Source organism: Rhinopithecus roxellana, chromosome 17 (assembly GCF_007565055.1).
Source record: "Rhinopithecus roxellana isolate Shanxi Qingling chromosome 17, ASM756505v1, whole genome shotgun sequence".
NCBI classification, from domain to species: Eukaryota; Metazoa; Chordata; class Mammalia; order Primates; family Cercopithecidae; genus Rhinopithecus; species Rhinopithecus roxellana.
In genome coordinates, this window is record NC_044565.1 from 110,321,725 (window position 1) to 110,337,149 (window position 15,425).

Sequence of the window (15,425 nt, forward strand, 5' to 3'; positions counted from 1 at the left end):
GGCGCCTGCCACTATGCCTGGCTAATTTTTTGTATTTTTAATGGGTTCAAGTGATTCTCCTGCCTCAGCCTCTCGAGTAGCTGGGATTACAAGTGCCCACCACTACACCCAGCTAATTTTTGTAGTTTTAGTAGAGATGGGAGTTTCACCATGTTGTTCAGGCTGGTCTCAAACTCCTGACCTCAGGTGATCCACCTGCCTCTGCCTCCCAAAGTGCTGGAATTTCAGGTGTGAGCTACCGCACCCGGCCTTCTTTACTTTTGAATTACAATTTTGTCAGATACAATATTCTTGGCTGGCTGGTTTTTGTTTAGTATGTTTCAGCACTTTGAACATATCATTCCACTCTCTTCTAGCCTATAAAGTTTCTGCTGGCAAATCTGCTCATCATCTAGTAGATGTTATCTTGTATTTGTTGGGTCACTTTCTTCTTAACGACTTTCAAGATCCTTTCTTTGTGACTTTTGACAGTTTCATTATGATACTTCTTGATGTAGATCGATTTATTGTAGTTGGGTTCTTTGAACTTTTTGAATTTGTGTGCCCATTTCTATCCTCGTATTTGGGAAGTTGAAATTGGCTCTGTTCTCCTTGTAGAACTCTCATAATGTGTATGTTGTTTCGCCTTATGCTGTCCATAGGTCCCTTAGGGTATCATTATTTTTCTTTACTTTTTTCTTTTTGCTCCTGTGCCTCAGTAATTTCAAAAGTCCTATCGTTAAGTTCACTGATTCTTCTGCCTGCTCAGGTCTGCTGTTTAGTCCTTCTAGTGAAATTTTCACTTCAGGTTTTGTATTCTTGAGTTTTAGAGTTTCTGTTTGGCTCTTTATAGTTTCTATCTCTGTTGATCTTCTCATTTTGTTCATGCATCATATTCCTGATTTCATTTAGTTGTCTATCTCTGCTCTTTTTTAATTTACTGAGCAATCTTATGACAGTTATTTTGAATTACTGGGCAATTCATATGTCTTCATTTCTTTGGGGTTGGTTTCTGGAGTTTTGTTCCTTTGGATATGCCATGTTTTTGTTTATTTGTGTATCTTATTTTTGTTGTTGGGATCTTGGCATTTGAAAAATCAGCCACCTCTCCCAGTCTTTGCAGTCTGGTTTTGTAGTGGAAGGATTTTCTTCAGTCAGCCTGGTTAAAGACTCTGGAGCCTTTCGAGCCTTTTCTGGGGCCACATACTCTCCGCCTGTGGGTGTCATCTCCTAACTGAAGTTCACTGACTTCTACCCAGGAGCTCTGCAGCACTGTGGCCTTGTTGGTAGTGTAGTAAGCCACAGCCCTGGAGCTCCACCTAGTTTCTGTCTCTAGTACTGCAACCTCTGGTGCCAAGTGATGGCCTTTTGTTCTTAGCTCCCAACCTGGTGTCCTGTTCCTGTCACTACTTTGATTTAGATGAGACAGAAATCATTCCCTCTGGCTGCACTTGAAGAAGTCAGAAATACTGGGCGTACACCAACTTCTTTCTGTCCTCAGGGAGAAGTCGGAAATTGAGAGTTTACTCATGGTGCACTGTGCCCCAGAGAGGGCCTCTGGCTGTCAAATGCTCAGATTTGGAATCTGTGTCTTGTGTGGGGAATGCGTCTTGTGTGTCTGAGTTTTCTGTTTCTGTCTTGCTGATGTCACTCTCACACAGCCCTCTTTTACAATGGAGGATCATACTGTATATACTGTCTGATAACCTTTTTTGCTGTCACTTAACATGTTGTTGATACATACCTTTATATGCCAGTGAATATAGATTGGTGTCATTTTTAATCCCTTCTTGAAGTCCTGTTATTCAGATATCATAATCAACCTTGTTGGTCATTTAGATTGTTTCTAATTGTTCAGCTGTCTCAAAGTTAAATTCAGTGAACATTCTTTTGTTTTTCAGAGACAGAGTCTGACTGTCACACAGGCTGGAGCACAGTGGCACACACATAGCTCATGGCAGCGTCAAACACCTGGGCGCAAGTGATCCTCCTGTTTTAGCCTCCCAGGAAGCTGGGACTATAGGCATGCACCACCATACCGGGCTAATTTTTGTATTTCTTTTTGGTAGAGACGGGGGTATCGCTATGTTGCCCAGGCGGGTCTTGAACTCCTGGCCTCAAATGATCCTGCTGCCTCTGCCTTGCAAAGAGCAGGGGTTACAGATGTGAGCCACTGGCATCAATGAACTTTTTTTTTTTTTTTTTTTGAGACAGGGTCTTCCTCTGTTGCCCAGGCTGGAGCGCAGTGATGCAAACACAGTTCACGACTCGCTGCAGCCTTGACCTGGCTCATGTGATCCTCCCGCCTCAGCCTCCAGTGTGGCTGGGGCCACAGGCATGCACCACCATGCCTGGATAATTTTTTTTTTTTTTTTGACTTTTTGTAAAAACAGGGTCTCACTTTGTTGCCCAGGCTTGAACACTCTTCTTTTTGTTTGTTTGTTTGAGACATGGTCTCCCTCTAGCCCAGGCTGGACTGCAATGGTGTGATCTCTGCTCCTTGCAACCTCCACCTCCCAGGTTCAAGTGATTCTCCTGCCTCAGCCTCCCAAGTAGCTGGGATTACAGGCACTTACCACCATGCCTGGCTAATTTTTTGTATTTTTAGTGGGGACAGGGTTTCATCATATTGGCCAGGCTGGTCTCAAACTCCTGACCTCAAGTGATCCACCCGTCTCAGCCTCACAAAGTGCTGGGATTACAGGCATGAGCCACTGCACCTGGCCTGAACATTCGTTATCACATTTGCCCAAAAATTATGCCTCAGGAAAGAGTGAGTTGCTTTATATTCAAGTCTTCACATATGCTTATTATGTGCAGTTCTCTCAGTGAGTTCATTGTCATCTACAAAGTATTAGTGGGAAAAACATACTAGTCTAAAAAGTTCTCAGTTAATGATAGTTTTAAATGTTCATACATAGATTTTACCTGGGACATTTTGTTGAAGACTAAGATGAGAGGTGATGTGGAAAAGGAATTTATTCCACACTTCATAATTATCCCCTTGGGATATGACTCCAGGGTTGCATGGTTTGGGAATGTATCACACCCATGACTCTTAAAGAACGCTTTCCAAAAGGCAGTGGAGTCAGGGGTTACTTTGTGATTGTCACAGACATACACCTCAGGGGAAAGGGAGATGCTGTGGCTTAGAATGGAGTTTCCACCGACAGCATCACACAGTTTCATAAAGTGCTTTATTGCAAAGAATTCTGAGTTGAATACGGTGCCTTCTGGAAAAGTGATAGATGATGCAGGCACTTCACATGTGGTACTGAGTAATTCATATGGTAGCGCATAAGAAAGCGTGTTATGGTCCGGGCGCCGTGGCTCACGCCTGTAATCCCAACACTTTGGGAGGCCGAGGTGGGCAGATCACCTGAGGTCAAGGGTTCGAGACCAGCCTGGCCAACATGGTGAAACTTCGTCTGTACTAAAAATACAAAAAAATTAGCTAGGCATGGTGGTATGTGCCTGTAATCCCAGCTACTCAGAGAGCCTGAGGCAGGAGAATCACTCGAACCCAGGAGGCAGAGGTTACAGTGAGCCAACGTCGCACCACTGCACTCCAGTGTAGATGACAGAGGGAAACTCCATCTCAAAAATAAAAAATAAAAATAAAAAAAGAAAGCACGTTACCTCAGGCAGTCCCACCTGCAGTGATGCTGAGAGTAATCAGTGGGTTCCGTCTGCCCGCCTCGTTGCTGCATTATGGACTTAGCTGTGCAGCAGCTGTTCCACTTAAGGTTTCAGCATCCATTCATTCTTTTTCCCTAGATCAATTATTTCATTAGCGGTTTCCAAGTGGTGCTTTCCTAATTCTGTAATTGCTGATGCTCTTAGCTTAGTTCTACATGCTATGTTGAGTTCTTCTAATAAAGAATTTTTTCTTCCCTTTATTAGATTACCTTGAAAAATAGTTCTTAAAGAAAAGCTGGAGTAAATGCTTGATTTCATTCTCTTACTAATTTTTAAAGTTGGTGCCTTAGCAATCTCCCGTGATGGCTGTTTTTAAAGTATCATTATGTTACCTATTGGGTACTATGTTCACTATTTGGGTGGCGGGTTCAGTAGAAGCCCAAACCGCAGCATTATGCAATCTATCCATGTAACAGACCTGCACATGTATCCCCTTGAAACAATGTATCATTATGAACTCGTGGATATTTAAAATACATTTGATTTGCCCCAGTCCATTACAGTCATTATTCTTATTGATGCTTTCATTGGTACATCATAATCCAGTGGGAACCCCTTCAAATTGGCTTTTGTATCCTTTCTATATAAGTCCAGCAATCTTTTGGGGGTGCTTAAGTGATCCTCCTGCTTCAGCCTTCCGAGTAGTTGGGATTACAGGTACCCACCCCCATGCCTGGCTAATTTTTTTATTTTTTGTAGAGATGAGGTCTTGCTCTGTTGCCTAGGCTCATCTTGAACTCCTGGGCAACTCAAACCATCCACCTGCTTTGGCCCCCCGCAGTGCTGGGATGACAGGCGTGAGCCACGGCGCCTGGCCTCAGTAGCGGTGATTGCTTCTTTGATGATTTTCTATCCCAGATCTAGAACTGATCATTTCTCTGAGGAGCTCTGTTCCTCCGCAGGGTGTGTGGCGTATAGAAAGACAATCTGGCCGCTTAGAGGTGCTCATTGTTAGTGTGTTGTTTTTGCTTCCAGGACTTTCAGCAAGAAAAAGTGTATTTTATTTTACAGAGGAAAAAAATCACAAGTTTGTATTGATAGTTCCAATTCACACTGGATTAAGATGTAAGATTTCAGGGTTATAATAAAATTGTAGGGCTTGTACTTAGCTTTTCAAACGTTTACATGTATTTATTTTCTTTTATATTAAAAGTCTTGGTTTTGAATAATATCCTAATAATATAATTTTTTATTCTATAATATACCTAAATAGCTTCAAAATATCAATACCATTATCACAACTCACAGGAAGACTACTAAATGCAGTATAAACTTTCTTTGTGCTTTCTCCCCCATAGAATGTATCCTGATATCCTCCTCCTCTCTCTTTTCTCCCACTATCCCCATAATTTCTGCTGTGATAAGACCTTTATCTTATTCTCTCTCTGCCCCGTCCACTCACATGTCAGCATCATTCCAGCTGTCTTACTTGGAAAGCATCTCCTCATTTTCCTCATCGTTATTTCCCATAGAAAGGAGCAGCTTAGTTGACTTATGATGTATTTCTTCCATTGTATTTTCTTCACTTTCTTTTAATAATCTCTAGCTTTATTTTTTTATTGTTTCTACCATTGTTTTCTTGATTTTCATGATAAAAGTATGCTTGTATTTGTCCATAATAATGTCCTTCTCTCAATACCTTTCCTTCTTTTTTTTTTTTTGATGTATTAATATGGTTGTTCAATTTTCTCTAGCTTGAAGATGATATTATTGTCAAACAAAATTATTTTAATACCATAAAAAATTTTGCACTTCAACTTTCTTCTGAGGAATGGATGATTCTAGAGTTTTCCCAGCTGGGCTTCATTGGTAAGAAAAGTGTCACACTTACCTCCTTTTCAGAAATAACTGTGACTCTCAGAATCTAAAACCAAGTGCTTACTTGTCCTAAAGTTGTCTTTTTTCCTATGGAAATGGGTTGTTTTTGAGAAAACTTAAGTTAGGTAAACCTCTTTGCATGACATGATGAAAGTCAACCCAAGATAATTTGGAGACTTCTCAGATGGTTGTGTTTCCTCTAGAATTTTCCACAACGTCAACCATGGTCCTGGTGAACATGTTTGATTTTTTTCGTCTCTGACATTTCCAGCTCCTTTGTTAACATAAGATTGCTGTTCTTTTAAAAAGAGGACCACAGAGAGTTTTCTCATATGAATTCCTAGTATTTTCATGCAATGCATGAAGTCCTCATTTGGTGATTAATTTTTATTCGTTTTTCTCTTAACTAGTTGGGGCACTCATTTCTAAATGTTTTTTGGCTGCTGTTGCAAAATTAGCCACCTATAAAGAATATGTTTGAAGTTGGCCAGGCGCAGTGGCTCATGCCTGTAATCCCAGCACTTTGGGAGGTCGAGGCATGTGGATCAACTGAGGTCAGTTCAAGACCGGCCTGGCCAACATGGTGAAATCCTGTCTCTGCTAAAAATACAAAACTTAGCCTGGCGTGGTGGCAGGCACATGTAATCCCAGCTACCCGGGAGGCTGAGGCAAGAGAATTGCTTGAACAGGGGAGGTGGAGGTTGTAGTGAGCTGAGATCACGCCACTGCACTCCAGCCTTGGGGACAAGAGCGAGACTCTATCTCAAAAAAAAAAAAAAAATATATATATATATATATCTATGTTTAAAGTTGAAGAATTGAAGGAAATTTACAGGGTTCAAATAATACTCAGAGGATAACATTTCATCTCCTATGGTACTTTTTAACACTTTAAGCATTAGAGGCTGGACCTTTGACCTTCTTGATCATTTAACTCAAAACTTAAGACTCAAAAACCATCTTTACTTGTGAATGCTTCAGTGAAAACAAAATTAGGAGTCCTTGTTTTTTGGATTTATTGATTTAGATGAAAATTTTTTACCTAAACCTCTCAGTGTTTAATGGGAAGAATCTTAGTAACAAAGGAAGGGAAAATCTCTGATTTGCCTTTTGAATGCTTTGGGCCATTAGGTATACGATAGATTATTATAATAACATCAGGAATTTACTACATCTGTTTACATCCAGGTGACAGCTCATGAGAAAGTTTAGCCAAAGCAACTTTGTTTAATTTTGATAATACAAGTGGGGAAATTGTTTATGATGATTTTATAGTTGAATGCGCAAGCTTCAGCGTATATCGTGGATGAGAGTTCACGAATGTCAGCCAGTTTGGTGCCTGGTTTCTGTACTGCAGCTATTGACTGGGAATATCTTTTCAGGTAAAATGTTTCAAGCGCCGGATCTTACTCTGATTGTAGAATTCATATTCATGTTTTACAAGGAGAAACCCATTGATTGGCTCCTGGACCATATTCTCTGGGTGAAAGTCTGCAACCCTGAAAAAGATGCAGTAAGTTAATTCCTCACCAGAGTGGAGGGAGTTTCTTTTCTGTATTTCGTGAAAGTGACTTTTAGAGATTTTGCAAATAAATCATTAAATAGGTCGGTGATATAAAACTTCTTTCCTGAGCTGATAAAAAGTTTCTGTAGTAGAAGAACTTTTAGATAGCAGTGGAAAATCCTGTAAAGCAGGAAGCTGTTGCAAGATGATGGATGTTCTTTAAACTGCTGATAAGCGTTCCTAGTGTTTGTAGGCCCTGGCAGTTCACTAACTGTTGGCTGTAGATGTTAGTCATATCTGTTCTTGCATGCGATGCCATTGCAGTTTGTTTTCTTCATATTTCCTGTTCACTCTCTTTTTCCATGTATACTGCGGACTTTATTAGACCCTAACACGTCTGTAAATGAGGAATAAAATAGAAGTAATATTTTATACCAAAACAATGACACGTTAAAGTACCTTTCAGTGTGTTACTCACAACAAGCCAGTGTTCATAATAATACGATTACCTTTGGGATGATGGTTGTAGTCAAGTAAGTGAATAATAATTTTTGCTTTGATCATTCAGGTAGCACATTATTGCCATAGAGATCTTATTATTAAGAGTAATTAGGCTGGGTGAGGTGGCTCACGCCTGTAATCCCAGCACTTTGGGAGGCTGAGGCGGGCGGATCACGAGGTCAGGAGATCGAGACCATCCTGGCTAACATGGTGAAACCCCGTCTGTACTAAAAATACAAAAAAAAAAATTATCCGGGCGTGGTGGTGGCACCCGTAGTCCCAGCTACTTGGGAGGCTGAGGCAGGAGAATGTCATGAACCCAGGAAGTGGAGCTTGCAGTGAGCCAAGATCGCATCAGTGCACTCTAGCCTGGGCAACAGAGCAAGACTCCATCCCCCAAAGAAAAGTAATTAGGCCAGGTGCAGTGGCTCACACCTGTAATCCCAGCACCTTGGGAGGCCAAGACTGGAGGATCACTTGAGCCTAGAAGTTCAGGACAAGCCTGGACAACATATCAAGACCCATCTCTACAAAAAAAAAAAAACAGTAATTTTTTTTAAAAAAGACTAATTAGGTATGTTTTCCTTGTCCAATTTGAATTGTATCTCTGAAAAAAAATACAGCTTTTCATTTATTTGGTGTAAGCATACACAAAATATAAAAGTATAAATTCTTAAAAAGGTCCATTTTGATGTGTAATGATAAGTATTATTGTAAGAACGTGTCATCATAGAGTTGTCTTACCATTCCTTGTAACAAATAAGCATTAATGTGACTTCATGACCTTCTACTCCCTAGAATAGTTGAATCCTCATACCTGCTAGTTTTTAGGATACTACCCTCTGGTGTCTGTAGGCTACCATTGCATTCTGTCTAAAAAAACACACACACACACAATTAAAAAAAAAACACACACACATTCTTAGAGGAAATCATGGAATATAGCAAAATGGCAGAGTATCTGTTTTCCGACAATTAGTTGAACATATAAATTGTTTTCAACAGTTCATTTTTTAGAGATCTCAGTCCTTACATATATTTTCACTGTGACTTACAGAAATTTTTATTGTAGGACACAAAACAGTTAGTGTCATCTTTAACCTCCTACAATACACTTGCATTTCATTCGTCCTGTGCAATTTTATTTAATATGTGGTTAGGTTCTAAAATGAACCTGTGAGGTAAAAAAATCTGTAGTAAAAATTAAAACCACACAAACCCTCTAAATCATCCATAAATTTGGGTACATGAACTTTTGGACGATTTCATCCATTCCTTCACCCTTCTGTAGTTCATGTTTTTCTGTGGCCTGTAATTCTTCAGTTGCTTCCCCTAGAATGTCGAGGGTGCTGTCACCACATCCTTGACAGTGGCCCGGGAAACCCTGCGAATCATTCACACATTCTCCCAAAGGTTATCAGCCCGCTTGGGCCCTTGAGTCCTTCCATTGCCGCTGGAGTGACAGGCTGAGTTCCAGACACTGTGTTGGTGGTTTCGCTGTCTCTTCAACCTCGCACTCCTCTCCCACCCTTTGCCCTTCCCTGTGACTCTTCCTTCCTTTCTTTTTCCTTCCACTTGAGTATTTGTGCAAAGAAAATACACTATTTCACCTGTATCATACTGACAGTAGTAATGCCAGTGAAGTGAAACCTCTTGAGAAATAGGCATTTTAGCATCCAGTATATTATTGGAAGTCTTCTAAAGTGTAAATTTCTTTTTCTTTTATTTTCTTTTTCTTTTTTCTTTTCTTTTTTTTTTTTTTTTTTGAGACAGCGTTTCACTCTTGTCACCCAGACTGGAGTGCAATGGTGCAATCTCAGCTCACTGCAGCCTCTGCCCCCTGGGTTCAAGCAATTCTCCTGCTTCTCAGCCTCCCAAGCAGCAGGGACTACACACCATGCCTGGCGAGTTTTTATATTTTTACTAGAGACCAGGTTTCACCATGTTGGCCAGGATGGTCTTGATCTCCTGACCTCATGATCGCCCCCGCCTCAGCCTCCCAAAGCACTAGGATTACAGATGTGAGCCACCAGGTCCGGCTGCTAATTTTTGTATTTTTAGTAGAGATGGGGTTTCACCACATTGGCCAGACTGGTCACAAACTCCTGACCTCAGATGATCCATCCACCTTGGCCTCCCAAAGTGCTGGGATTACAGGCATGAGCCACCATGCCCAGCCAAGTGTAAATTTCTTATAAATATGTGTTTTTTGATTTTTTGGGCCCCAAACTTATATAAGTTATTGAAAATGAAAAGTCTAAAAATATCTGTCAAGGGGGCCCTCGGTGTTGCACAGCCCTCACACACAGGCCCACGCGTGAGGACAGGTGGAGATGGAGCGTCTAGACCATTGGGCACTGTCAGTTAAAACGTAGGTGTCCCTCCCTATGTTGACAGAGATTGTCTGTGGAATTTTTCATATCATTTATTCGCTTCTAGGCAAATGAGTGCCTCACATTTTCAAGTTGCTTTCATGCAACAAAATGTGCCATTTATATTTTGCAAATTCTTTTTTTTTTTTTTTTTTGAGACAGAGACTCATTCTGTTGCCCAGGCTGGAGTGCAGTGGCGTGATCTCAGCTCACTGCAAGCTCTGCCTCCCGGGTTCACGCCATTCTCCTGCCTCAGCCTCCTGAGTAGCTGGGACTACAGGCGCCCGCCACCTCGCCCGGCTAGTTTTTTGTATTTTTTTTTTTTTTTTTTAGTAGAGACGGGGTTTCACCGTGTTAGCCAAGATGGTCTCCATCTCCTGACCTCGTGATCCGCCCGTCTCGGCCTCCCAAAGTGCTGGGATTACAGGCATGAGCCACCGCGCCCGGCCAATTTGCAAATTCTTCATTATATTATTCAATAAAAAATATTTTGTATATTTGAACCAACCCCCGAGTCTATAGTCTGTGCATTTTAATGTTAAAAGTCAAATCTTTATTGACATGTGTTGATGGATGGTTGAAATTAGACCCTTCATTCTTCCCTTAACTATGCTTATTTTAAATTTCTGGATCATGACTGTCTATCAAGTAAGTAGCAAATCTGTTAGTGCCTCAAAGACTAGAAAAAAATATGACTTGTAATTATGACTTGAAGTTGTTTTCTTTTCAATTTTTTTTTTTTTTTTTTTTTTAGTGACAGAGTTTTACTCTGTCACCCAGGCTGGAGTGCAGTGTCACGATCTTGGCTCACTGCAGCCTCCGCCTCCTGGGTTCAAGTGATTCTCCTGCTTCAGCCTCCCGAGTAGCTGGAATTATAGGCGTGCACACCTGGCTGATTTTTGTATTTTTAGTAGAGACGGGGTTTCACCATTTTGGCCACGCCGCTCTCAAACCCCTGACCTCAGGTGATCCACCTGCCTCGGCCTCTCAACATGCTGGGATTACCAGGCATGACCCACCCATGCCTGGCCCTTCTTTTCAGTATTTTAATAAAGGACTTCTCATTTTCCCGGTGAGGGCAAGATTTCACTTTATTATGCAACACTAACGTGATTTTTTTTTTTAATATTTAGAAACACTGTGATAGACAGAAAGCAAATCTGCGAATTCGCTTCAGACCTTCCCTTTTCCAACACGTTGGTCTGCACTCGTCACTATCAGGAAAAATCCAAAAACTCATGGTTGGTGACTTAATTTTATTTTCTCATGAACATACAACTTGTTATTTCAGGTATAATTATTGTTTTTCTTCTTAAATAAGCTGTATATTATTTAACAGCGTATATGTCTTTGCTCCCAGGATAAAGATTACATGAAGCCGTTACTTCTTAAAATCCATGTAAACCCACCCGCAGAGGTGTCTACTTCCTTGAAGGTCTACCAAGGGCATACGCTGGAGAAGGCTTACATGGGAGAAGATTTCTTCTGGGCCATCACGCCGATAGCTGGAGACTACATCTTGTTTAAATTTGATAAACCAGTCAATGTAGAAAGGTTGGTGATTATTGAAATGTATGTGATCTTGCAATTCAGACCTCTTATTCATAATGTGATTTACAATAGATGTGTGTGTGTGTGCATGACAGGTGTGGGGACGCAGTGGGCTCCAAAATGTTGGGCTTTAAATTACATGTAAAACAACTCCATAATAAAATGAGTGTGTTGTGTTCAGATGTAACGTCGACCTTTGACATGTTTGATGAGCTTCATTGGTAATTCTGGACTTCCATCTAGTGTAATTTTTTAATACTTTTATGCGCAACTCTCGAAAATCTCACATTAGTATTTATTGTCTTTATCCTGGCATGTCCCTTGAAGATGGATCTGGACCTACTTGATTAGCCCAGTAATTTGGTTGAAATGACAGATTTGACAGCATGTCCCTTGAAAATTGATCTGGAGCTACTTGATTAGCCCAGCAATTTGGTTGAAATGATAAATTTGACAGAGTATGACTATTCTTAGTCAATGGTTTTACAAATCCTAGGTTATTTTCGGTACACCAGGGAGAAATTTACAGCCGTTTTATGTTTTTGAGCATTTATATTTATTTTACAAAATTTAGGACTTTCTTTCTTCCTTTTTTTTTTTTTTTTTTTTTTTTTTGAGACAGAGTCTCGCTCTGTTGCCTGGGCTGGAGTGCAATGGTGCGATGTAGCTCATTGCAACCTCTGCCTCCCGGGTTCAAGAGATTCTCCTGCCTCAGCCTCCCAAGTAACTGGGATTACAGGTGCCTGCCACACCTGGCTAATTTTTTTGTATTTTTAGTGGAGACGGGGTTTCACCATGTTGGCCAGGCTGGTCTCAAACTCCTGACCTCAGGTGATCCACCCATGTCGGCCTCCCAAAGTGTTGGGATTACAGGCGTGAGCCACTGCATCTGGCCTATTTTTAATTTAATAGGCATGATTTCTTCAGTCCTTCTTCAGGTTTGGGTGTGTTCCCCAGATTGGCCGTGGCATATTTAAAAGAACATAGTTCCCCACTCGGTGGTATTTCATTCTGTGTGTCCCGATGGGAGGGCCAATTTGATTTCTAGAACCCACCAGAAGTCATTGTCAGTAATTCTATTTAAGGTGGTCAGAAACAGTTTAGAGCTGTGATATGATGTTAATAATCTTCTTTTGTTACTCTCAACTGATTCCAAAGAGGAATTCAAGTTGTAAAAATGTTTTAAGCGATGGGAATACCACTGGAAGAACATACAGACATAGTTTTGAATGATATTTAGCACTTGCATGAGCATTTATTTGTTTTGCTGTTAAAGTTCATTTTTATACTATTAGTAATATTCTGCACTTTGAGATACTGTTTACCACTCAGAGAGCCAGCATGGAATTAGAAACAACATAGATGTCCGTTAGTATGTGTTTGGTTAAATAAAATGATATTGCCACACAGTGGAATGCTGTAAACAGTCATCAAAAATAATGACATAGATTAATATGTATTGGCATGAAAACTCTTTTAGATATGCATTAAGTGGGGTAAAAAGCAAATTTTATAACTTTATAGAATATCGTTATCATTTTATAGATTATAGCATTCTATGTGTATAGGATTCTAGAATATATAGCATTCTGTATAGAGAGTATAGAATTATAGATTATAGAAGGATTTTTTGAAATAAAGCAATATTTTACATATATTATGTACATAGAACAAATCTGTAAAATATCTATTAAACTGTTAGTAGAGGTGAGATAACAGGGACGATTTCATTTGACTTGATACATTTATTTTGTGTGCTTTTTCCCTCAACAATTGATTTCTTTTTTTTTTTTTTAGTAGAGATGGGATTTCCCCATGTTGGTCAGGCTGGTCTTGAACTCCTGACCTCAGGTGATCTGCCCACCTCGGCCTCCCAAAGTGCTGGGATTACAGGCGTGAGCCACCATGCCTGGCCAACAATCAATTTCTTTTTCTTAGTCTTTGACTTTTGAGAAAGTATAGATTCACATGCAGCTGTAAGAAGTAAAACTGAGACGTCCTGTGTACCTATCACCCCACTTGCCCAAGGGTAGCATCTTGCAGACCGTGGTTTTGACACCACTGTATCAAGATAAGGACTGTTTCTATCACCCCAAGAATTCCCATGTTACCCTTTTACAGCCACATCTACCGTCCCGCAGCTGTAACTGTATGGTAACCACACTGTGACTGGCTGAGCATTTTGAATGTGCAGGGGACTTTTTGTCAGTTCTCCTGAACTGATTGGAGCAGTCATCTGAGGTAGATGGGACTATCTGCGTTACAGAAGAAACTCAGGTGCAGAAAGCTGAGGAAAAGCGTGAAAGGTGAAAATTCCAGTAAGTGAGAGACCCAGGATTTGGACCCAGGTCTTTCTGGCTCCTAAGCCTACACTTTTAACCATGCAGCTGAACTAAAGTTAGGATTAGATTCCGACATACTTTGCATATCTTGCCCAGTTTCCACCCTTCCCCACACACTGACACGTACGCGTACTTACTAGTTTGTTTGCAGAGTATCAAAACAGGATTATACTCATACCCACAGAGTATTTTAGATCTGTCACCATGTATTGATAATTAATCATTCTTCAAATGTTTTAATATTGATATTCAGATATTTTAAGAGGTTAATTTACTTTTCGTATACTTATATTAAAGTTATTTGTATTGGATAGAACTAGTCTTTGTTTCTTTTATTATTATGATTTATTACTATTATTATTATTATTTAGAGATGAGTTCTTGCTCTCTTACCTAGGCTGGAGTGCAGTGGCACAGTCATGGCTCACAGTAGCCTAGACCTTCCAGGCTAAGCTTAAGCAATCCTCTCACCTTAGCTTCCTGAGTAGCTGGGACTGCAGGTACATACCACCATGCCTGGCTAATTTTTTTTTTTTTTGTAGTGACAAGGTCTCACTATGTTGCCCAGGCTGATCTTGAACCCCTGGCCTCAAGTGGTCCTCCTGCCTCGGCCTCCCAAAGTGCTGGGATTACAGGTGTAAGTCACCACGCCCAGCCTAGAACTGGTCTTTGGACATGTCATGACTACCGGTTGTCCTAGTAAAGTTGTTTTCTGATACAAGATACAACAGTATTACATAGGTGTTATAATTTTGACTCTTCCTGGAAGAGGTTTAAAGCATTATAGACAGTGACATAAAACTGTCATCCTTTTTGAAAATGTCTAGGTACATTATTAGGTTAAGCAGCAAACATAATTGTTTCTGACAGAAGGAATGAACTAGGGGTCATGCTCTGAAGTCTTTAAGTTCCCTACAACCTTTCAGAACACATACTGTGCAGTTACTACAAGCTCTATCATTGTCTACTTTGCTTGCTTAGAGTCTTGTCCAGAAAAGTTGACTCTAAGGTAAGCTCATTTTTTTGAATCTTTGTAAAATCTAGCCCAACTTGTGTTTTTATCTGGATGTTTGTATTTCCAGTTATTTGTTCCATAGCGGCAACCAAGAACATCCTGGAGACATTCTGCTAAACACAACTGTGGAAGTTTTGCCTTTTAAGGTATGACTGCTTTTTCCTCTTACCTTTCCCTAACAACTATACTAGTAGACTTAGCTTGAAGCTTTTCTTGTTTTTAAGGGGAAAGAAAATTCTCATGATTTGCAGGACTCAGTGGTGAATAATACTAATTTTTTTGAAATATGAAGCACTTTTATATTTGACGAGTGCATTTGACACATTCATAGAAACAGCCTTCATTTTATCTTGGAAAATAACAGGCTGACCTGGTGGCTCACATCTGTAATCCCAGCACTTTGGGAGGCTGAGACAGGTGGATCACTTGAGGTCAGGACTTCAAAACCAGTCTGGCCAACATGGCAAAACCCATCTCTACTAAAAATACAAAACTTAGGCAGGCATCGTGGCATTTGCCTGTAGTCCCAGCTACTCGGGAGGCTGAGGCATGAGAATCACTTGAACCTGGGAGGTGGAGGTTGTAAATAATATGAACGTTTCTACTATGAAAAGAAATGAATCGTTTTGTTTGTTTTTTGTTTT

At 40.4% G+C, this 15,425-nt stretch overlaps 1 protein-coding gene across 6 annotated transcripts in view; it reads left to right on the forward strand.

Moving 5' to 3' along the window:
- MGAT4A (alpha-1,3-mannosyl-glycoprotein 4-beta-N-acetylglucosaminyltransferase A) overlaps positions 1-15,425 on the forward strand; it is a 127,816-nt gene that overhangs the window by 95,639 nt on the left and 16,752 nt on the right. For all 6 annotated transcript variants that reach the window (XR_004054465.1, XM_030921762.1, XM_030921760.1 and 3 more), the window contains exons 9-13: positions 5,373-5,487; positions 6,879-7,009; positions 11,007-11,114; positions 11,234-11,427; positions 14,849-14,927. Coding sequence is in view for 5 of the 6 variants with exons in the window: in XM_030921762.1 (XP_030777622.1) it covers positions 5,373-5,487; positions 6,879-7,009; positions 11,007-11,114; positions 11,234-11,427; positions 14,849-14,927 (627 nt within the window). In the remaining variant the exon portion in view is untranslated. The remainder of the gene's footprint in view (positions 1-5,372; positions 5,488-6,878; positions 7,010-11,006; positions 11,115-11,233; positions 11,428-14,848; positions 14,928-15,425) is intronic.